General features: G+C 48.4%; 1 protein-coding gene and 1 long non-coding RNA gene across 4 annotated transcripts in view; one reads left to right on the forward strand and one right to left on the reverse strand.

Annotated features, from left to right (window-relative positions):
- Positions 1-500: 500 nt before the first annotated feature.
- The window catches only part of D2HGDH (D-2-hydroxyglutarate dehydrogenase), a 35,724-nt gene continuing 11,752 nt past the window's right edge, over positions 501-24,472 (reverse strand). For 2 of the 3 annotated variants that reach the window (XM_039487578.1, XM_039487580.1), the window contains 7 exons: positions 22,041-22,180; positions 16,187-16,380; positions 6,254-6,422; positions 5,319-5,462; positions 3,916-4,058; positions 2,282-2,447; positions 501-922 (listed from right to left, as the gene is read on the reverse strand). In XM_039487578.1, coding sequence (XP_039343512.1) covers positions 663-922; positions 2,282-2,447; positions 3,916-4,058; positions 5,319-5,462; positions 6,254-6,422; positions 16,187-16,380; positions 22,041-22,180 — 1,216 coding nt within the window. In that variant the 3' untranslated portion in view covers positions 501-662. Of the gene's footprint in view, positions 923-2,281; positions 2,448-3,915; positions 4,059-5,318; positions 5,463-6,253; positions 6,423-16,186; positions 16,381-22,040; positions 22,181-22,268; positions 22,820-24,472 lie in introns of those variants that run through there. The other variant, XM_039487579.1, reaches the window with a different exon arrangement.
- LOC120371640 overlaps positions 22,976-24,472 on the forward strand; it is a 36,741-nt gene continuing 35,244 nt past the window's right edge. The window contains exon 1 of the long non-coding RNA XR_005584505.1: positions 22,976-23,194. This is a non-coding gene — a long non-coding RNA (uncharacterized LOC120371640). The remainder of the gene's footprint in view (positions 23,195-24,472) is intronic.

Genomic DNA, 24,472 nt, shown 5'->3' on the forward strand with positions numbered 1-24,472 from the left:
GATCAAAGAGGACTAAGCTGCAGGTGTAATAATTTGCACATGCAAAGTTGTAGGTCTGTGTTTGAAAACAGGCTATAAATTGTCTTGCTATATAGAGTAAGAAGAATAGAGATTTTTAAACTGCCCCACTGGCAGAAAGTGATAGAAAGCGCAGATGGTCTACCAAATCTAGATGCTGCTTACACTTTCTTCTTGCTGCATGTAGCTCTAACATCCACAAGCATAGACTATAAATAAAAAAACAGAAGCAATCTAAAGTAGAGAGGAAAAGCCATCAACAGAGCATTAGAGAGTTAAGGCTTTTCAAGGGTTCCACCAGCTGGACTGGGATGGGAGATAGTTCTAAGCACTGCAGCATGGGAGGGACTGGCAGGTAGGCCCCTTATATATGTATACTCAGTCTGACCTTTCAGAGCCATGAGGAAGCCTGTGTGGCTTTGGCCGCTACTGATCTCTGCTTTCTGGACTGTCAGAGCTCATGCAATGATGGACAATACTGGGAGGAGGAATTGCAGTCCTTTACCATTTCAGTACAGTCATAAAGTGAGCAAAGCAGCTTTGAAAATTGTTGTTCAGTCTGTCAGTGTCTAAAGTGCAGTTATGAGCTAGAGATACAGTCGATACAACAGGATATACACCTATTTCTCAGCAGAACGAAGCTCTCAGGAACTAGCTGGCAGTGTCTTGTAAGGGTTCAGAATCCCTTTGGGGTCCAACATGGCCTTGACCTGCTGCATCAGAAGGACTGCCTCCTGTGGCTTACTGTATTGAATGTAATGCTTCTTCTTGAAGCCCAATCCATGCTCTGCACTGATACTGCCATTATACTGTGCAGTCCACTCATACACAAATGGCTCAATGGCATCCAGCAGGGAATGGCTGTAGGACTCAGCTGTGATGTTCAAGTGCAGGTTTCCGTCTCCTGGAAGAAAGCATAACAGAGCTGGGTCTGAGATGGTTCTGATAGAGAAACGGAATGACTGTGCTCTGGAAATTTCTCATTGGCTCTGCTGTGTAACAAAACAGCAGAGTCTGTGTTGTCCTGAGAGCAGCTGTCCATTAGGATTCTAGAAACAGTGGTTCCTCTCTTCAGACAGTTATGTGCTTGAATAACTCAGAATGTTTCCTAGCTCTTGTGCCATCTCTAAGAAGTACAGTCCATAAGAAAGCCCTCACAATGTAGAGTAAATTAACTTTCCATTTCCTGATTTTGTGCTTTTAGAACTTCAGCCATAATATTTCTTGTGGCAAAGATTTATCTAAAGTTACTTCATTAGGACTGTGACATTTTAATTTACCCATACCACATTATTCAATCTCTTCCAATTATATTTTTGCAACCATTTAAATGTAGGTCATTAATAGAGTTGTTTTCTTTTGGACTGCCTCTGAATAATGATCTTTGATTAACATCTAAATATCTATTGACTATTTGGGAGTCAAGATAAATCTGAAGTTTTTAGTGATTCATGTTCACTTTGGAAGAAAAGAGCTCTCCCAAAAGGGACATGACTCTTGACATTAAGAAGTAGAGTTAAAAATAATAATCCTATTTGTTAAATCATAGAATAATAGAATATTAGGGTTGGAAGAGACCTCAGGAGGTCATCTAGTCTAATCCCCTGCTCAAAGCAGGACCAACACCAACTAAATTGTCAATATAGTCAAATGTGTACAAAAGACAACCTTTATTAAGCAACTTCCTGTTTAAAGACACTGCTCTGAAATATCTTCAAACAGAGAGTGCTTAACACTGCTCCACTTCTAAAGACAGCTCAGCTCTGTTAAGCAATCCATTTGTCTGTCTCCGGAGTCAAGTTTCACTACATAAATTTCAAAATATCCCTTTAAAAATTCCAAGGCCTTTTTTACTCAATTGCATTATTTTAATCACTTTTTTCTGGTGGTTAATGGCTCAGCCATAATTGGTTTACAAATATTGCTACTCCCTCTAACGAGGACAGTGGTTCCTACCAAACACTTACATTTATTAGTTGACTGTGGAGATCAAACTTATTGCCCAATTAAATCTACCCAAAACACTGGATAAAGAGCTACAAGGCAACATCTCTTTGAATAACTTCTTATACTGTGCTACAGATTGTTAATGTTATGAAATCAATTTTTCCATTAGCATAGGGATCATGTCTGAAATTAATGGATTCCAACAAATCCTCACAGCTCCGACTAGAGCTATAGCTCTCAGTCAGCCAATACCATCTAGTTTCCATTTCTTAGAAGCTAAGCTACAAAAGGAAATCTGTAATGTTTCCCAACTCACCTAGATGGCCATAGCCAACCACATTCTTGGCAGTCTTGCCCAGTCGAGCCCTGGTATCAATCACAAGGTCATATAGTCTCTCCACAGGGAGTGAGAGGTCATATTTGTAAACACAGCCATCATGAGTTAGGGCCTCCGTGATCCGCTCCCTCAGAGACCACAACATCTGTGGTTCATTGGATCAAACAGGATAAAGTGGAGAGAGCAAATTAAAATGAACCAAATACATCAGATTTCACTCTTCATGGAGTTTGAGGCTGGAGGGGAGAGGGGCAGGGAACTGTTATCCAACTATATGAGCTACTGTGATGGCCTTATGTCCTCCCTTTGGATATGTATTATCTTACAGCTCTCGGAAACATCCATTTATATTTGTTTGGTGAATTGGCACCATCATATGGTGGAACTATGCATGAGGTCTCTAAATTCAGCAATTTCAGATAAAGCTGTACTGGTTAAAATAACTGACTTGCTCAGTACGGCAGTCTTTGGTTCCCATGCACCTCAGTCCTGCCTTACCAGCACCCTGCTATCTCAGCCCCATACAAACCATCTCAGCCTTGACCCACAGCAGTCTCTGGCTCTAAATACGGCGCTCTCATCCAACTTTGAGTGTGTTTAGTTCCTGTCTCAGAGAAAGGATAAAACATATAATTTCATTTTCCTGGATATTTTAGAATGGCTAATTTTCTGTCTAGAGTCAATACTCAGATCTCCTGCCAGTGCATTGGCTGCAAGGGAAGAGGAAGACTATGGAAGCATCTCCCCATAAATATCCACAAAGCCACCTCACTGTCCTCTTTAAAACTCTCCCCTGTCAACAAGGCAACAAAAAATCATAGTGGTCAGGCAACTGGTGTGCAATGACCACTGCTTATCACACTGACCAGGAGCGTCTCATTGTTTCCTTGTACTCTCCTGTTGGTTTCCTGTATCTATCTGTTGTCTCTTGTCTTGTATTTAAATTGTAAACTCCTTGGGACGGCGGCATCTCTGTTATGTGCTGATACAGTGCATGGGACAATAGGGCCCTAATACAGGACCCTAAGGGTTCCTGTAATGTAAATAATAATCATCTCAGCTCCATGCTAGTACCCAAAATTTGCTTCCCATACATGAGTGCAACATGCTGCTGGGAGTGAGACACAGATGGTCCAGTCCAACACAAGATCTTCCACTATACACACTACTGTAACATATTCCAAGGAAGTGAGGGTCAGGGTGTAGTCCAGCACTGCAAATCTTCTCACTTCTATAGAGGAATAGGGTTATTCTAGCTCCATCACCTGTCAGCCTCTCTCTATTGTTTTGTTTTGCTGGATAAGAAAATGAGGAATTTCTCTACTACTTTGTGCTCAAGCAAAATTGCATGTCTAGAGAAAGAAAATTAAGCACGTCCTCATTAACACCATAAAAGAGGGCCATAAGGAAAATGTTGGTAGAACATTTCAAAACAGCCAAAAAAAAATTGGCATATGTTTCGCCATATAAACAAGCTACAACTTTTCCTCCTGATGTCAGGTGACTTGGGAACTCCTACGCCACAGAACAAACTGTTTAACCATTCATCAGTATAAAGTACAAACCCAAATAGAGAATTATTCCATGAGTGTTTATGTTGGAGGGTGAATCACCTTTATTTTCTTATTCTCTGTGGCCACAGTCCCATCGGTCACCAAACCAGAGGCCATGACATGTTCCAAGAAATTGTTCAGCTTTTCTTCATCATGGGCAGAATTGGAGCCTGATGTTTCAATTAAAATATAAAAGGGGCTTCCTGGAAACGAGAGAGGACAGAACAAGAGAACAGCCAGTAGCAGAAGATAGGGATTTAATTCAGACGATTAAAAGGTCATCTTGAGAAGTCACTGGGTTAAAAATAAAGCAACATTCTCTACAGTGACTCCTTTTGTATAAGGTAGAGAGTTGAGATAACTGATCTTCCCAACCTTCAGCATCCTTTCACCATTCCCTATAAGAATTCTGCTGGCCAAGGCAGGAGTGAAATAGCTGGAAATGCCTCCAGAGCTGGGATATGTGGGAAGACTCCCTCATGAACAGCCGCTCTGCACTCTGCATTGGCTAGAGTGCAGCGAGCTCTAGACAGAGCACAATGGATGTGATGTCCCCGAGAGCTGGAAATTCTGCAAATATTTTTGATCTTGTCAAAGTATCTGCTTTGTGTTTGTGAGTGAGTGTTTCAGAGTGATACTTTCCATTTGTATGGAAATAAACTCTGCTACAAGGCATACAGCTTATCTACTGCTTCCTTCCAGTTAACCAATGTAAATAAAGTCCAAAATTCTGGAAATTGCCCTTTCCTGTTGCATTTCACGTAGGTTCCCTCTGAGGAATCTCTCTCTGCTACGCTATAGCCTTGATGCTACATCAGATGCTCTATGCACGGCCCTTGTTTTAATCACTCTTTATTGTAGCAGCTGCTGTTGAGATGGGGCCAATAATTTAAAATAAAATCCCTCCCTCCCCCCAAATAATACAAAAAAAATGTGTTTCATGTGATGTTTGTTTGAATGTCTCAGGGGACTATGCTGGGGAGATAGGGAAGTTTGCTCAGTGATAAATTATGTTACAATGTTATTGGAATTTATTCAGTCTATTTATTAGGTTGCTGCCTCCTTCCTACTTCAAGGGACCAGACACAGTTCCTATGAAAAGCTGTCTTTTTGCTATCTCTGGAGAGACCCCTCAATAACTGAACATGTAGGTTGAACAATTCTCTTGTCCTAGGCAGGAGACTAGCTGCTCCATGGCAGGGTTGGAGTGCAGTGATGGAACAGTGTGGGGAAGTCCAGACTTCAGTGAACCTGGATACTGGACTCCCTTCTCACCTTTGGAGAGACCTTTCTTTAGATCAGCTAAGTATTTAGCCCAGCATTCCCTACCTCCTCCCAAAAGAAATCCCCAGAAGATATTATGTCTTTTTCCACAGCACAATAAAACATCTAGATACTTGGGTTCATAGCACTGCCTTATACTCCAAATAACCTGTCTATGCACAGTACATTAATTCTAGTACCTGTCACTGGTTTGGACAGTTTGAGGTGGTTCTCAACCAATTTCATGCACTTGTCATCCATGAATTCGTATGCAGACAGGATCTCTCCCAGCATGCCTTTGCAGGTAGTGAAAGTTCCAAGAACCTGAGAGAAACTCTGACAACCTTTCCACAGACAACAAACAGCACAGAGAACATTAAAACTGCTAACATACTAAAAAATACTACCTGGCTCAAAATAGTTTGTTCAGGGTCCAGTAAATAATAATTAATGATGTGTGCTACACAGAATGCTGTTAGAAATGTTTGTGATGGCAAATGTTTAGCGTAGACCATGCAGGTGCAACTCTTACCAGACTGGTCTTTTTCATGCCAATGATTTTTAGAAAACAGGACACCTTGGATCCTATCAAGATGTTTAAGGCACCGTATCCCTATTCCCCACTTATCTGTCTGGGCCAGAAGGGTGGTGAGGCAAAATATAACCAGTACAGCTCAACACTGGGTCCCCTTCCCTTCTTCACTTCTACCTACCATTTTTCTACCTGTGAATGACATTTTGCCTGCCAGAGCTAAGCTAAAGCTCAAATGGCATGGTGACAGGAATACCACAGATAAGAGAGTTTTGCTAAATCCCAGTGACCACAAGTATTTTAATACACACCACCAAATTCTCTCAAACATTCTGTTGTTAGAAATAAAATCAAGTTGGTGGTTTACAACAGTTTACTGACTTGTGCCTTCTCTCCCAATTCTCATTCTTTCCCGGCTTCTTCTGTCACTGGTTTCAGCAGTCAAATTATTAAAAACCAGCCCCCAGGGTCACAGGGCAGCTTCATCTCCAATAATATACCCCAAATCAGTCTCTTGGTCCTCTGATACTGTATGAACACCATTGCATATTGTTTCTGGTTACCAACAGCACTGCTGGAGAATGAGAGAGGGACAGAGCCTACCTAAGAAGACCAGATTCACAGACTTGGGTTTCCGTGGACAGAGGATAGAGACAGCAGTAATGATCCCCAAAGTCCCCTCTGATCCAATGAAAAGCTGCTTCAAATCATAGCCAGTATTATCCTTCCGCAGAGAAGCCAAGCAGTTCAGAATGGAGCCATCAGCCAGGACCTGGCAGAGGACAAAGAAACAATACTGATAAACCCTTCATTTCTAATTACACAAATACACACAGGTGATGAGCTGGTTTGAAGAGACAAGATGATAAGAAGCTGCAGCAAACCTCTCAAGAGAGCCCTGCACGGATACATCTGATCCACAAAAATGGTCCGCGGAATTTGCAGGGCTCTACCTCTCAGTGCTGCAACGTGGTTATATTATTTTTTCCTTCTCTAATTGTTGTCCCTCCCCACACTTTTTCCCCATCACTTCTTCCACATAGCCTTGGACAGGGAGAGCTTTCTCCCATCAACATGGTGCCCATTTTGCTCCACCAAATTCCTCTCTTCCTTAGTAGTACATGCTCTGCTCATGTGTAGCATGAAAAGCAAGGAACAGTTACACTAATAAGAACAGATTATTTTTCATACCAATCAGTGATCTTTCTCCAGTGGACATGATCAGCCATTGTACGTAGTTTTTAGCTTATGACAGCTGATGCAACCAATGAAAGTAAAGTGCCAATTTTGAAACAGTGAGGGTAATTAATCATCAGAAGTAGTAAGTTCTCCATCATTTGAGTCCTTAAACCAAGATTGGATGGGTTTGTAACAGATATGCTCTAGTTAAAGATTGCCTTGACTTCTTAGACACATTAGAGATGAAAAAGACCACCTGGGTCATGTAATCCTTTCCCCTGCCAATACCGTACTTTACAATAAACATACTAGTGAATTTTTCAGTCTATCTTTAAATGTTCCAAACACCAGGACTTTCAGAAGTAAGCAGACTATTTTACAGCCTAATAGAACTACAAGACATTCAGCCAAGACTTTTCTGTGTTTTAACTGGACTTCACTAATAGGCTGGTAGCACCACCTATTTTGCCAAACCTTAATGGTTTGCACTGACATTTTCCATGCACGGTGTCTGCCTCAGCCTTTTATCATAGAATCATAGAAGATTAGGGTTGGAAGAGACCTCGAGAGGTCATCTAGTCCAATCCCCTGCTCAAAGCAGGACCAACACCAACTAAATCATCCCAACCAGGGCTTTGTCAAGCCAGGCCTTAAAAACCTCTAAAGATGGAGATTTCACCACTTCCCTTGGTAACCCATTCCAGTGCTTCACCACCCTCCTAGTGAAATAGTTTTTCCTAATATCCACCCTAGACCTCCCCCACTGCAACTTGAGACCATTGCTCCTTGTTCTGTCATCTGCCACCACTGAGAACAGCCTAGCTCCATCCTCTTAGAATTCCCCTTCAGGTAATTGAAGGCTGCTATCAAATCCCCCCTCACTCTTCTCTTCTGCAGAATAAATAACCCCAGTTCCCTCAGCCTCTCCTCATAAGTCATGTGCCCCAGCCCTGTAATCATTTTTGCTGCCTTCTGCTGGATTCTCTCCAATTTGTCCACATCCTTTCTGTAACTGGGGGCCCAAAATTGGACGCAATACTTGGACTGAACTGGCGGAAGTGATGGTCCCAGGCTAAAGGGATTTCTATCCTGTGTATGAAAACCTGGGAAACCGAAGCTGCTAAGCAAAGGCAGCTTGTGCCTTAAGAATCTGCCAGCCTGTTTATCACTCAGGGTGAGAATTTGCCAATTCATATCCTACCTATATAGTATGTTAAACTCAGTTTGCATTTTTGTTTATGTACTAGGTAATCTGCTTTGATCTGTTTGCTATCACTTAAAATCTATCTTTTGTAGTTAATAAACTTATTTTATGTTTTAATCCAAACCAGTGTGCATTTGACTAAGGCGTCTTGGTTACCACAAGGGTGCATGGTGCTCTTCACACTGAGGGAGAGACGAACTGGGCATTAAACCCATATACTGGCCAGATTTGACCAGGGCAGGATAGTACAGCTCTGTGGTCCTAGGCTGGGAAGCTGGTGGTTAGAGAGCCTGCATGTAACTGCAGCTGGGTGTGTCCCTACCTGTGTGAATGCTGGTGAAAGTGCAGGCTGGAGGACTTTGCAGCTTGTCACAGCAGCTAAGTGTGAGAGGGAGCCCAGGCTGATGGGTCAGAGGGCTCAGTGGTACCCCAGTTCCAGGCAGCACCCCAGGGGCAACCCATCACACAAGTAAACCTAGACTATCCCTGACAGGTGTTTGAAGGGTTTTAAGAACAGGTTGGACAATGATGGAGATTCCATAACCTCTCTTGGAAGCCTTTTCCAGTGCTTAACTACTCTTAGAGAAGAGGAAAAACTTTCTAACTCCAACCTAGGGGTATGTCTACAGTACGAAATTAATTCAAACTTATTCTATTCGAATTTTTGGAAGCAATTTTATACATTCGGTGTTGTGTGTCCCCACTAAAGTGCATGAATTTGGCGGAGTGCATCCACAGTACAGAGGCTAGCATCGAATGTCGCAGTGGTGCACTGCGGGAAGCTATCCCACTGTTCCCACAGTCCCCGCCGCCCCTTGGAATTGTGGGTTAAGCTCCCAGTGCATGATGGGGCAAAAACATTCTTGCGGGTGTTTCTGGGTGTGTGCTGTCACTTGCTCCTCCCACCGTGAAAGCTACGGCAGATGCCATACTGTCAGCAGACAATGCAGTATGGTGCACCGCCTGTCTCCTAGTACTATGAATTCACCTCGCATGTCCTCTCGTCTTTCTATCTACTCTTTTATCTAACCATTTCCCGCCTTTTTTCGGCTACTGTGAACCGAGCAGCACAGCTTCCGCCGCAAACTCTGCTCTCCCGTTCTTGCATCGCTCGCTAATTTTTCCATGTTGTCTGTCCCGGGCTTGCGTGCAAGCTACAGAAGCCAACAATTCCCCGCCGTTTTTCGGCCATCATGAACTGAGCTGCACAGCTTCCGCCGCTTTTTCCATGTTGTTGGTCCTGGGCTCCTGTGGAAGCTACAGACAGCAACAATTCCCCACCGTTTTTCGGCCATCGTGAACTGAGCTGCAGCTTCCGCTGCAAACTCTGCTCTCCCACTCTTGCAGCTCTAGCGAGCTTCCTAACTCCGTGAAAGCTACAGAAGAGAACCATTTACCACCTTTTATCGGCCCTCTTGAACCGAACAGCTCTCCTACACTTCGCACCCTTTTTCCAGGATTACCCCCTGCAGGCACCATAGTGTGGCAAGCATGGAGCCCACTCAGATCTCCGCTGCAGTTTTGACCATTGTAAATACCTCACGCATTATCCAGCAGTATGTTCAGTACCTGCAAAACCAGGCGAGGAAGCGACGACAGTGCCATTACTATACTGATGAGGACATGGACACAGATGTTACTAGAAGCACGGCATGTGGCGATTGGGAGATCATGGTGGCGTTGGGCCAGGTTCATGCTGTGGAATGCCAATTCTGGGCCTGTGAAACAAGCACAGACTGGTGGGACCACACAGTGTTGCAGGTCTGGGATGATTCCCAGTGGCTGCAAAACTTTCGTATGTGTAGGGCCACTTTCATGGAACTTTGAGACTTGCTGTCTCCTGCCCTGAAGCGCAGAGACACCAAAATGAGAGCAGCCCTCACAGTTGAGACGCAAGTTGCCATAGCACTGTGGAAGCTTGCAACGCCTGACAGTTACCGGTCAGTCGGGAATCAGTTTGGAGTGGGCAAATCTACTGTGGGGGCTGCTGTGCTGCAAGTAGCCAACGCAATCATTGACCAGCTGCTATCAAGGGTAGTGACTCTGGAAAATGTGCAGACCATTGTGGATGGCTTTAATGCACTGGGGTTTCCTAACAGCGGCGGGGTGATAGACGGAACACATATCCCTATCTTGGCCCTGGCACACCAGGGCGGCCAATACATAAACAGCAAGGGATACTTTTCCATGGTGCTGCAAGCACTGGTGGATCACAAGGGACGTTTCACCGACATCAACGTGGGATGGCCGGGAAAGGTGCATGACACTCCCATCTTCAGGAACTCTGGTCTGTTTGAACAACTTACTTCCCAGACCAGAAATTTAGTGCTGGGGATGTTGAAATGCCTATAGTTATCCTCGAGGACCCTGCCTACACCTTAGTGCCATGGCTTAGGTTATGGGGCAAGTGATGTTGCAACTTAAGCCGTGCTGAACACAATGCCATCAACAGCCTCAAGAACAACTCTGACATCATAATCAAACAGGCTGACAAAGGAGGTGCTGTCATCATCATGAATTTCCACCACTTGCATCCGAAGAAGTGGGTATTCACCCACAAAAGCTCATGCTGCAAAACGTCTGTTAGTCTATAAGGTGCCACAGGATTCTTTGTTGCTTTTACAGATCCAGACTAACACGGCTACCCCTCTGATACTTGACATCATGAATAGGTCGGAATATGAACAAGAGGCTGCCAGGCAGCTCTCTAACTCCACATTCTACAAGCCATTACCCTCTGATCCCACTGATGATTACCAAAAGAAACTACACCATCTGCTCAAAAAACTCCCTGAGAAAGCACAGGAACAGATCTGTACAGACACATGCCTAGAACCCCGACCAGGTGTATTCTATTTGCTACCCAAGATCCATAAACCTGGAAATCCTGGACGCCCCATCATCTCAAGCATTGGCACCTTAACAGCAGGATTGTCTGGCTATGTGGACTCTCTCCTCAGGCCCTATGCTACTAGCACTCCCAGCTGTCTTCGAGACACCACTGACTTCCTGAGGAAACTACAATCCATCAGTGATCTTCCAGAAAACACCATTCTGGCCACTATGGATGTGGAAGCCCTCTATACCAACATTCCACACAAAGATGGACTACAAGCCATCAGGAACAGTATCCCCGATAATATCACGGCTAAGCTGGTGGCTGAACTTTGTGACTTTGTCCTCACCCACAACTATTTTATATTTGGTGACAATATATATCTTCAAGTCAGTGCCACTGCTATGGGTACCCGCATGGCCCCACAGTATGCCAACATCTTTATGGCTGACTTAGAACAACGCTTCCTTAGCTCTCGTTCCCTAATGCCCCTACTCTACTTGCGCTACATTGATGACATCTTCATCATCTGGACTCATGGAAAAGAAGCCCTCAAGGAATTGCATCGTGATTTTAACAATTTCCATCCCACCATCAACCTCAGCCTAGACCAATCCACACAAGCGGTCCATTTCCTAGACACTACTGTGCTAATAAACGATGGTCACATAAATACCACCCTATACCAGAAACCCACTGACCGCTATACTTACTTACATGCCTCCAGCTTCCATCCCAGACACACCACACGATCCATTGTCTACAGCCAAGCTCTAAGATACAACCGTATTTGCTCCAATCCCTCAGACAGAGATAAACACCTACAAGATCTCTATCAAGCATTCTTAAAACTACAATACCCACCTGCTGAAGTGAAAAAACAGATTGACAGAGCCAGAAGAGTACCCAGAAGCCTTGTAGAATGTGGAGTTAGAGAGCTGCCTGGCAGCCTCTTTTTCATATTCCGACCTATTCATGATGATGACAGCACCTCCTTTGTCAGCCTGTTTGATTATGATGTCAGAGTTGTTCTTGAGGCTGTTGATGGCATTGTCTACTACAGGACAGGCCTAAAAAAGAAAATAACAGAACGCCACTAGCCATCACCTACAGCCCCCAACTAAAACCTCTCCAGCTCATCATCAAAGATTTACAACCTATCCTTAAAGATGATCCCTCACTCTCACAGATCTTGGGAGACAGGCCAGTCCTCGCTTATAGACAGCCTCCCAACCTGAAGCAAATACTCACCAGCAACCGCATACCATACAACATAAACACTAACCCAGGAACCTATCCTTGCAACAAAGCCCGATGCCAGCTCTGTCCACATATCCATTCAAGTAACACCATCATAGGACCTAAATCACATCAGACACGCTATCAGGGGCTCGTACACCTGCACATCTACCAACGTGATATATGCCATCATGTGCCAGCAATGCCCCTCTGCCATGTACATTGGCCAAACCGGACAGTCTCTACGCAAAAGAATAAATGGACACAAATCTGACATCAGGAATCATAACATTCAAAAACCAGCGGGAGAACACTTCAACCTCTCTAACCACTCAGTGACAGACTTGAAGGTGGCAGTTTTGCAACAAAAAAACTTCAAAAACAGACTTCCACCTTTTCATGTTCTCTGTATGCATACTTCCACCTCCAAAGAAGTGAGCTGTAGCTCTTCCATACCTGTACTCTGAACTCGAATTAATATGCAAATTAGATACAATTAACACTGGCCTAAACAGAGACTGGGAATGGTTGGGTCATTACACTAATTGAATCTATTTCCCTATGTTAAGTTCTCCTCACACCTTCTATGGGCCATCTTAATTATCACTTCAAAAAGTTTTTTTTTCCTCCTGCTGATGATAGCTCATCTCAATTGATTAGACTTTTCCTGTTGTTATGCATACTTCCACCTTTTCATGTTCTCTGTATGTATAAGTATCTCCTGTCTGTATGTTCCATTCTATGCATCCGAAGAAGTGAGCTGTAGCTCACGAAAGCTCATGCTAAAATAAATGTGTTAGTCTTTAAGGTGCCACAAGTATTCCTGTTCTTTTTGCGGATACAGACTAACACGGCTGCTACTCTGAAATATTTCAATTGTAATTGCTGCTTGTGGTGTGCTCCACAATATCTGTGAGAGTAAGGGGGAGACGTTTATGGCAGGGTGGGAGGTTGAGGCAACTTGCCTGGCGGACAATTTCGCACAGCCAGACAACAGGGTGATTAGAAGAGCTCAGCAGAGCGTGCTGCGCATTAGAGAAGCTTTGAAAGCCAGTTTCATGACTGGCCAGGGTACGGTGTGACAGTTGTGTTGGTTTCTTTTGAAGTTACCCGCCCCCTATATATATATATGAAAGGAAATAAAGTCAAAATTGTTTAAAAACTGTTCTTTATTATTTGTTGCACAACACATTGAGAGAAATCAGAAGGTAGACTGGGAGACGGGCGGGGGGGTGGTATTGGGTTGCGGGGTGGAGGAGGAGGGAAGGACATGTCCAGAAACCAAATCAAAAGTTCGCATATGCCAGCATTCTGCTTCTTGGGCGATCCTTTGGGGTTGAGTGTGTGGGTCCCCGTAGCCTCCCCCGTTGTGTTCTTGGGCATCTGGGTGAGGAGGCTATGGAACCTGAGGAGGAGGGAGGTTATACATGGGCTGCAGCAGCAGTCTGTGGCTTTGCAGCCTTTCCCGCATTAGATCCACCATACAGCGGAGCATGTCAGTTTGCTCCCCCATGTGCTTGACCATAGCGTCCTGCCTGCTCGCATTGTGCCGTCCCTCCTCTCTTCGTGTTCCTGTAATGCTTTACAGGACTCTGCAATTGTTTGCCTCCATGCATTCAGCTGGGCCCTATCAGTGCAGGAGGACTGCATGAGCTTGGTGGACATGTCGTCACGAGTTTGTTTTTTCCGCCTTCTAATCTGGACTAGCCTCTGGGATGGAGTAGATAGGGGTCACATTGAAACATTTGCATCTGCGGGAGGAGAAAAAGGGAGGGTAGTATTTTAAAAGATACATTTCAGAGAACAAAGGGGACACTTTGGTGTGAGTAAGCCATCACATGGCCAGTCAACAGAATTCAGCTTGCAGGCAGCCTAGGGGCACGCGGGGTTCTGCTTCTTATACATTCATTTCAATGCTTTCAAACTGCTGGGCCCTCTTTCCCATAGCAAGCAATGCCTGGTGGGTTTGCCATATAAAAGGAGGGACTGCAGGCTCTCTGGGATGATCGCTTCACACAACACCCCTCCACCACCCCTGCAATCACTGTGTGCCTCCGATGAGGCTCTGAGAAGGGATGAGCCCTTTAAACTAAACGTGAACAGTCCAGCGAGGCTGGGTTTTCCCCCCACCCTCCACCCCATGGCTCCGATCAGGCTCCCACTCACCAGAAGTACCTTCTCTAGGGTCATAGTCCGGGAGCCCATCTTGGGAGTGGGGGAGGCTATTGGCTCCAGCGTTAAGAATAGTTCCTGGCTAGGGGGGAAAATGCATTCCTCACTTGCCGCCTGTGCACTGTCCTCCTCCTCCTCCTCCTCTTCATCCTCCAATTACTCTTCCTCCTCGCTCTGTGAAACTCCCCCCTTGCAGGTGTCCACAGGCAGTGGTGGGGTAGTGGTGGCATTACCCCCCATAATTGCATGCAGCTCACGGTAGAAGCGGAATGTATGGGGCTGTGATCCAGAGCGCCCGTTTGCCTCCCTGGATTTTTGGTACGCTTGCCTGAGCTCCTTGATTTTTGTACGACACTGTTCTGTGTCCCTGGAGCAGCCTCTTTCCGTCATGGCCCTGGAGACTTTAGTGTACGTATTTGCGTTCTTTTTTTTGGAATGTAGTTCTGCCATAACAGACTCGTCTCCCCAACATGCAATGAGATTCAGTACCTCCCGTTCGGAGCAGGCTGAAGCTCGTCTGCGAATCCAGGACTGCGTGATCTCTTGTGATAGTGGACTCTGCAAGATCACCTGTGATGGTGGACTGTGCTGACGGTCACCTGTGCTGATGGTGACCAAACAGGAAATGAAATTCAAAAGTTCCCAGGGGTTTTTCTGCCCACCTGGCTAGTGCACTGGAGTTAAGAGTGTTGTCCAGAGTGGTCATAAGGGAGCATTCTGGGATCACTCCTGCAGGCCAATAACGTCAAATTGTGTCCACAATACCTTTAACCCGGGATTGCGATCTCAATTTAAGTGCTACTCCACTTGCCGAGGTGGAGTACAGAAATCGGATTAAAGAGCCCTTTAAATAAAAAAAACCAGTTTGGTCGTGTGGACGGAATCAATTTTTTTTTTTTTTTTCAAATTAACTTGGCTAATTCCGAAATAACAGGCTAGTGTAGACCAGGCCTAAATCTGACACACCCATTACTTCTTGTCCTCCCTTCAGTGGACATGGGGAATTGATCACAGTCCTCTTTATAACAGCTCTTCACATACTGGAAGACTTATCAGGTCCCCCTCTCAGCCTTTACTTCTCAAGACGAAACATGCCCAGTTTTTTTTTAACCTTTTCTCATAGTCTGGGTTATCTAAACCTTTTATCATTTTTGTTGCTCTCCTCTGGACCAGTGTTCTCTCTAATTTTTTAGATCCATGTGAAGAATGAATTTTGTTATGTGCACCGATATGGAGGTCATGTGTGGGGAACTTACAGGGAACTTAGCTCTGGACTCTCTCCAATTTGTCCACATCTCTCTTAAAGTGTGGGCCTACAACTGGACACACAGTACTCCAGCTGAGGCTTCACCAGTGCTGAATAGAGCAGGACAACTATTTCCCTTGTCTTACATACCACACTCCGGTTAATACACCCTAGAATTACATTAGCCTTTTTCACAACTGCATCACACTGTTAACTCGTATGCAATTAGTGATCCACTATAACCCCGGATTCTATTCAGCAGTACTACCACCTAGCTAGTTATGCCCTATTTTGTAGTTGTGTATTTGATTTTTCCTTCCTAAGTGTAGAACTTTGTACTTCTCTTTATTAAACTTCATCTTGTTGATTTCTGACCAATTCTCTAATTTAGCAAGGTTATTTTGAATTTTAATCCCATCCTTCAAAGTGCTTGCAACCCCTCCAAGCTTGGTATCAGAGGGGTAGCCGTGTTAGTCTGAATCTGTAAAAGCAGCAAAGAGTCCTGTGGCACCTTATAGACTAACAGACATATTGGAGCATGAGCTTTCGTGGTTGAATACCCACTTTGTCAGATGCATGAATATAAAAACAGGATGGCAGCAGGATACAGGATGGAAAGAAGTTCAGATACAGAAAGCAGCTACAAGACACTCATCTTACCACTTCCAGTCCCAGAACTGTCCCTCGGAGAGAGCCGTACCTCAACAGCCTCAGGCCTCCTGCATTTGTTGCCACATTACCACCAATGTGGCAGCTGCCTTTGGCTCCAAGGTCAAGTGGCATGAGGAAGTCCAGCTCCTCAAGATACTGGTTCAGGTTCTCTAAAATACAGCCAGCCTGGCAAACAAGGATTCCTGAAACACAAGAATCAAGCTACAATTTGACACACAGAAATGGTCTCCTAAAGATGCAGGACAACTGTAAGCAACTAGGACCACCCCTTTCTCCAAAACTTCTACCCTGATGGTACAATTCAAATCCAAAACAATTCTTCTCATGACTATCTCCCTCTGTACCTATTGGGTTTCTGGGAACTGGGCGGGTGGAAGCCCACCCACTGCTAAAGGATCCCCCCCAGCCTAAGGGGAGGATCTACTGGACCTCAAAAACCCCACTGATTTCGGGGGACAACTAATAAAAGAACAGGGACAGGCGTGCAGTCAAAGGGTCATAAGAAGGGAGCCTGACGGAGACACCAAGCAGAGAACCCCGGACAGCGCCCACTGCTCCTCGAAGGCGTCAAGGGAGCCAGTGGACGCCACCCAGAGGAACTCTGCCCGGATGCGTGAACGGACAGAGGATCGGAAACAAGCCCCACAGTCACAGGAGTCTCCATTGGCCACCCTCCTCTCCCTGGTTGTGTAGATGGCCATTATAGCCACGGCGAGGAGGAGATTGACCAGGAGGTCCCGTGACTTTGTGGGGCCACAGATAGGGAGTGCATAAAGAAGTAAGTGAGGGGAAAAGTGCAGCCAGAAACGTAACAGTATATTGGTGAGGAGCTGGTATAGGGGCTGCAACCTGGCGCACTCTAAGTAAACATGCACCAGGGTCTCCCTCACGCTGCAGAAGGGGCAAGTGTCTGGGGCAGGGGTAAAACGCACCAAATACACGCCCGTGCTCATGGCCCCATGAAGGAGCCACCAACTGATATCCCCGACGGGCCTCGGGACCAGGGTAGAGTATAAGCTGGCCCACCAGGGCTCCTCACCCTCCAGAGGTGGCAGGAGGTCCCGCCACTTTGTGTTGGGCGGGACACAAGGGTGAGGAAGTAAAGGGTGTGGAGCACGAATGTGTAGAGATGTTTCCTTGGAGCCGTTTGGAAGCAGACCGGCTGCAGATCGTGCAGCCGGCTTGCGGAGAAGGGGCGGGGGGGCCGGTCGGGTCCACGGGGCAGGGGCCCGATGAAAAGGTCCGGAGGGCCCGGGGTGGAGGGTGGGCGGGGCGTGCCCTCGTGCAGGACCCGGTCAAGGTAGGCCTGAGCAGCGGGCAGCAAAGTGGCCTTCACCTCCTGTAGTACGCGCCGGGGAGTACAAGGTCTGGAGAGCTCCATATGCTGAGTGAGCATCAGGGGATCCAGCCAGTCTCCCCGGTTGTAGTCCAGGAGGTCTCTGACCCTGGTAGCTTCTGCCAGGACCAACCTCTGGCGCACCACGGGGGACTCTGCCACCTGCACACGGAGCTGGGGGTTGTGTAGCGGGGGCTCCGCGAGGAGATCTGCCCCCCTCGGTGGCTGCCACGGACCTGGTCCCTCTGTACCTATTGGGTTTCTGGGAACTGGGCAGGCTAACAGATCCCCCCCAGCCTAAGGGGAGGATCTACAGGATCTCAAAAACCCAAGTGAGTTCGGGGGACTACTAATAAAAGAACAAGGACAGGAGTGCAGTCAAAGGGTCATAAGAAGGGAGCCTGACGGAGACACCGAGCAGAGAACCCCGGACAGCGCCCAATGCTCCTCGAAGGCGTCAAGGCAGCCAGTGGACGCCGCCCAGAGGAACTCTGCCCGGATGTGTGAACGGACAGAGGATTGGAACCAAGCCCCACAGTCACAGGAGTCTCCATTGGCCAACCTCCTTTCCCTGGTTGCGTAAATGGCCATTTTAGCCAGGGCGAGGAGGAGGTTGACCAGGAGGTCCCGTGACTTTGTGGGGCCACGGATTGGGAGTGCATAGAGAAGGAGGTGAGGGGAAAACTGCAGCCAGAAACGCAACAGTACATTGGTGAGGAGCCGGTATAGGGGCTGCAACCTGGCGCACTCTAAGAAAATGTGCGCCAGGGTCTTCCTCACGCTGCAGAAGGGGCAGGTGTCTGGGACAGGGGTAAACCACGCCAAATACACGCCCGTGCTCACAGCCTCATGGAGGAGCTGCCAACTGATATCCCCGGCAGGCCTCGGGACCAGGGTAGAGTATAGGCTGGCCCACCAGGGCTCCTCACCCTCCAGAGGTGGCAGGAGGTCCTGCCACTTGGTGTTGGGGCGGGACACAAGGGTGAGGAAGTGAAGGGTGTGAAGCACGAACGTGTAGAGATGTTTCCTTGGCGCGGTTTGGAAGCGGACCGGATGCAGATCGTGCAGCCAGCTTGTGGAGAAGGGGCGCGGGGGCCGGTCGGGTCCACGGGGCAGGGGCCTAATGAAAAGGTCCGGAGGGCTTGGGGTGGGGGTGGACGGGGCGTGCCCTCATGTAGGACCCGGTCGAGGTAGGCCCGAGCAGCAGGCGGCGAAGCGGCCTTCACCTCCTGTAGTACGTGCCGGGGAGTACAAGGTCTGGAGAGCCCCATATGCTGAGTGAGCATCAGGGGATCCAGCCAGTCTCCCCGGTCGTAGTCCAGGAGGTCTCTGACCCTGGTAGCTTCTGCCAAGACCAACCTCTGGCGCATCGCGGGGGACTCCGCCACCTGCACACGGAGCTGGGGGTTGTGTAGCAGGGGCTCTGTGAGGAGATCTGCCCCCTCGGTGGCTGCCATGGACCTGGTCCCTCTGTAGTGGGATGGTTATCCACTCCTGCCCTGCGAGGCTTGAAATAGCCGAGGAGAGGGCTGTGGCTGGGGCAAGAAGCCTGGGCTGATTGGGGGAAAGTAGGCTCAACTGGGGCTATGCCCCAATCAGGCCCAGATGGCCCCTATAAAAGGCTGTGAGCCAGAAGCCCAGGCAGTCTCCCTCCGCCTGTAAAGGGAGAAGGGGCTGGCTGCAAGGTGTTAAGCAGGGAACCCAGATTGGAGCAGGGCTGGGGAAAGGCCAAGGGAGCCAGGGAGCTCCGGCCTAGGAAAGCCCCAGGCTGCAATCCATTAGGTACTGGGTTGCAGGGGGCAGCCCATGGGTAGGCAGAGGCAGCCGGTCCAAACCCCCTTTGCCTGTGATGAGTGGCTTATACTGCAGTCTGCCCCAGTGAACAGGGGCTAGATGGAGACTGGGTAGTAGCCAAGACTGAGGCGAAGTGGGGATAGTGGGTAGGGGTTCCGCTGGGAGGGGGAGACCCAGAGTGTGGGGGTACTGCCAGGGGGCAGCACCCAGTTAAAGGGGCACGGGGGTCCTGTGAGGGACACGGGGTCTAAATGACAGGTGGGACACCTGGTCTGCAGAGGGCGCTCTGATGACTGGTGAGCTAATTCCTGAGATGACCAGCAGGAGGCACCGCAGGGGTGAGTCTGCATTGCTACAGGATGGTGGAGAATGCAGGCATAGGCGGTCTGCCCCGACACAAGGGGCTGGGCAAGGACTGTGAGACGACTGCCCCAAAGATGGTGGACAGACTGAGAAAGGAGCTGATGGAGCCCAGGTATACTGGGGTGTATTGTGCAGAGGCTCTAGGGACTACCCATGGTTGGGGACAGGGGCCAGCACCATGGCAAAAGGAGGCTGGTGACTCACAAGAACTACGGGAGGTGCAATGGGCCCTCCAAAGACAGATGGCCTGGCTGGTGGAGGAACAGCGGGCCTTATGGAAGCTCCTCCGGCACGTGTTCCAGAGGGATGAGCCTGAACCTAGGGCCAGGAGGCCCGGAGCAGAACTAAGGACTTGTTACACCTGTGGCAGGCATGGGCACATAAGGTGGGACTGTCCCTACGGGGCTGGGGGCAGGGTGCCTCACCCCAAAAAGGGACAGTGACAAGTCCCTCAGGCAGTGCACTGGGTGAGGGAACCCAGGCGGCTGCGGGTGCGTTGGGCCTGTGGGCAGCAGGGGCACTTTGGCGAGACTGCCTGGCCCCAAGGAACATGACCCAGGGCAACCCAGGAAGGGCTGGCCCAGTGAGGGACAACGGGAAGAAGCAGGAGGCCCGGGCAACACCGAGGCAGGGAGCCTGTTGGCATTGCCAGGAGCTGGGCCACTGACAGAAAGACTGCCCCCTGGGGTGGGGGGGCAACGCAGCTGGAGGCAGCCGAGAGAGTGGCTGACCGGCCAGGGGGCCACCCAGGGGAGGTGGCGAAGACCACAACTGGGACGGCGGGGATCCTCCGAGAGGGCGGGACCCAGACCATCGCCGGGGAGGTCAGTGACAGGGAAACCCAAACAGACTGGACCCAGCAGGAGGCTGGGACCGAGGTGGGAGTGGTGAAGGTGACTGTGGGGACCCAGACCCTGAAAGAAGAGGGCCTGGGGGACTCAGACCTGCGGGCATGGCTAGAGGCTGCGGATTTGGCCTGCAGGAAGGTCGAAACCCAAACCCGGGAGATGGCCTGGGGCTGGGAGGCCGCGGAAAGGAGATTGGCGGGCCTGGAGGGACGACCCTGGAGGGCTAACTTCAGGGAGCCCAGGCTGAGAAGCCCCCCCTTCTCCCAAGTGTGATAGAGAGAGAGAGAGGACCAGCTCCTGCCCTGCGAGGCTTGAAACAGCCCAAGAGAGGGCTGTGGCAAGAAGCCTGGGCTGATTGGGGGAAAGTAGGCTCAGCTGGGGCCATGCCCCAATCAGGCCCAGCTGGCCCCTATAAGAGGCAATGAGCCAGAGACCCAGGCAGTCTCTCTCTGCCTGCAGATGGAGAAGGGCCTGGCTGCAAGGTGCCAAGCAGGGAACCTAGATTGGAGCAGGGCTGGGGAAAGGCCAAGGGAGCTCTGGCCTAGGAAAGCCCCAGGCTGCAGTCTGATAAGGCCCATTAGGTACTGGGTTGCAGGGGGCAGCCCATGGGTAGGCAGAAGCAGCCGGTCCAAACCCCCCTTGCCTGTGATGAGTGGCTTATACTGCAGTCTGCCTCACAATTTGAACAGGGGCTAGATGGAGACTGGGCAGTAGCCAAGACTGAGGTGAAGTGGGGATAGTGGGTGGGGGTTCCCCTGGGAGGGGAGACACAGACTGCTGGGGTATTTCCAGGGGGCAGCACCCAGTTAAAGGGGCACAGGGTTCCTGTGACGGACATGGGGGGGGCTAAATGACAGGCAGGACACCTGGCCTGCAGAGGGCGCTCTGATGACTGGTGAGCTAATTCCCAAGACAACCAGCAGGAGGCACCGCAGAGGTGAGTCTGCATCGCTACACCCTCCTACTGAAATCTATGGGAATTTTGACACTGACTTCAAGAGAAGAAAGCCCTGGATTGGTATCTGGAACACAGGGGTACCAAATATTTCTCTCCCTTTAATTTTCCCTTACCTCAACTTTTTAAGAACTTAAATGTTCAAATCAACAAGAGATTTTCTCATTCCCCAAGTCCAACCACATATGCATACTTTTTCCACTTCTCTTCTCTACAAATGCCAGTGCAGACTGGCCATAAACCTGGCAGATCCTTTCTTCAATACCACTGTGATTTACGTCCTACTCTTTACTATCAGATCCAGATAGTATCCCATCTGGATTTCTTAAACAGATACTGGGATGAGTGCAGGTACTCCTCTCACTTCCCCTCGTCTCCATGTACTATCAGAAACAACATCAGAAGAATCCTGGATTCAGGAAGCCCCTGCTCCCTCCTTGTGGTGGTGCTGCTGGTCTGAATCCCTGCTGATACAATACTCAGAAGGAGGGCAGCTTTCAGAGGATTAAAAGATGAGCCCTTTTACATTAGAAGAAATATATTTACCAGACACACTGTTGAAGCTGATGACCTGGTTCATCAGAGCTGTGGAGATAATAATCTCATCAAAGACAGGAACGCTGCCGCCCACAAGGCCCGTGTTACCTCCTTGGGGGTTTACTGCCAACTTCCTTTTGTTACAATACCTGAAAGGGAACACATTGTTCAACAGTCACACTGCTCAGAGCCATGCCCCACTTCCCTTCTTCATGCCTTTGGGAGATTTGTTCTCACGTGCAGTTGGATGAATTGGTTGTCCTCATTAAAGCAAACTGTTTCAGTCCTAAAAGCTGAATTTGAGATGAATGGCCGGTTTCAGATAGAGAGTGAGAAAGCACAAATCCTGCTGATGCCAATAGGCCTTGGATAAAGGAATATAAATGTAGGACCATCCCTTTTTTTGCAGTTTCAGTTGTACAATACAATATTTTTACTCCAAACAGCAGTCAACTCCTTTTAGAAACTAATTGTTCATGTGGCTGCCTTTGTTAGCACATCTTTATCACACTGCTCTGTGTTCTTTCCATCTTATTGCATAGGATTTTGGTTTTGCTGAGGCTCCCGGGTCCCTCAGCGCAGCCGTGTATGGGAGCTCCAGGGTCCCCCTGCCTGGAGGACTGGGCAGCAGCAGGGAGATCCCCCAGTGCTGGGAAACTGCAGCATCTGTCGGCCACCGGCTGGGCAACTACAGGGAGTTCCCCTGCCATGCGAAATAGTTGGGCAGCTGCGGGGTCCACCGCTCGCAGCTGGGCAGCTGCAGGGTCCACCAGCCACCCACCACAGTTGGGCAGCTGTGGGGTCCCCCCACCAGGGTGAGGGCTGGGAGCTGTGGGGGCGGGGCTGGCTGGGAGCTCCAGCCCCAGGTTAGAAAATGTCACAAAGGCCTATGGACGTCACGGAATCTGTGACTTCTGTGAGCTCATCGTAGCCTTATTTATAGAGCACTATGGGTGTGTGCAGGGCATCTTACAGAACAAGTAAAAAGACAGGTCTCTGCCCCACAGAGTTTACAATTTAACTCCAAAATTGCAGTCTACGTTAATTCTCTGCTTAGACCTCATACAGATGAACAGGGTGGAGGATTAAGGAAGGACTAAGAACAGAAGGCCAATTCAGGCCCATCAGGAACAGCTGTTGACTAGCAAGGGGCCTTCAAGAAGGTAAAGTGCCACAATCAGTTCTTACAGAGCTGGCATGCATCTCAGGATAAGGACTATCTAGTTTAGTTTCTCTTGTTGTAACTAATGCACTTTAAAAATCTCCTCTAAAACCTTTTAGAACTAGGAAAATATGCTGTTCTTTTGTTGCTGAACCAAGAGACATCCTGAATCCTGCAAGTTCCAGTTGTATTAAGTGTACAAAGCTGCAGTGTACTAGGAAATATTTTATAAATGCAGACCTTGATGGTAGAAGGTTTTAGGATCACTTTACACTTTGTTGTAACACACCTGGTATTGGGTTCATACACTGTTGTAAAATGGGATCAACCTTTAATTGTCTGAACCACCAAGTGGTGAGCCTGTGTACTGCTGCTAAATTAGGGCTCGATTCTACACTCAGGCCTGGTCTACACTACGCGTTTAAACCGGTTTTAGGAGCGTTAAACCGATTTAACGCCACACCCGTCCACACTAAGAGGCCCTTTATATCGATATAAAGGGCTCTTTAAATTGATTTCTGTACTCCTCCCTAATGAGAGGAGTAGCGCTAGTATCGGAATTACAATATCGGATTAGGGTTAGTGTGGCCGCAGATCGACGGTATTGGCCTCCGGGTGGTATCCCACAGTGCACCACTGACCGCTCTGGACAGCAATCTGAACTCGGATGCAGTGGCCAGGTAGACAGGAAAAGCCCCGCGAACTTTTGAATATTTCCTGTTTGCCCAGCGTGGAGCTCCGATCAGCACGGGTGGCGATGCAGTCCGAAATCAAAATAAAAAAAGAGCTCCAGCATGGACCATGCAGATGTGATCGCTGTAAGGGCAGGCAAATCTGTTCTATCAGAGCTCCATTACAGAAGACGAAAATCAAAAGCATTTTTTAAAAATCTCCAGACAGACGCCATAGCAGGGACTCAGCGCACTGCTGCGTGACAAGCGTAACGGAAAGCCAAAGAATCAAATGGACGCTCATGGAGGGAGGGAGCGGGCACTGAGGACTCAAGCAATCCCACAGTTCCTGCAGTCTCCGAAAAGCATTTGCATTCTTGGCTGAGCTCCAAATGCTTCTAGGGTCAAACACAGTGTCCGCGGTGGTTCAGGGCATAGCTCGGCAATTTAACACCCCCACCTACCCCCAGAAGTGAAAGGGAAAAAAATCCTCTCTTGACACTTTTACATGTCACCCTATCTTTACTGAATGCTGCAGATAGACGCGATGCTGCAGCAGTCAACACCAACATCCTCGCTCCCCCCCACCCTCCGCCATGGGTGGCTGA

Source organism: Mauremys reevesii, linkage group 9 (genome assembly GCF_016161935.1).
Source record: "Mauremys reevesii isolate NIE-2019 linkage group 9, ASM1616193v1, whole genome shotgun sequence".
Lineage (NCBI taxonomy): Eukaryota > Metazoa > Chordata > Testudines > Geoemydidae > Mauremys > Mauremys reevesii.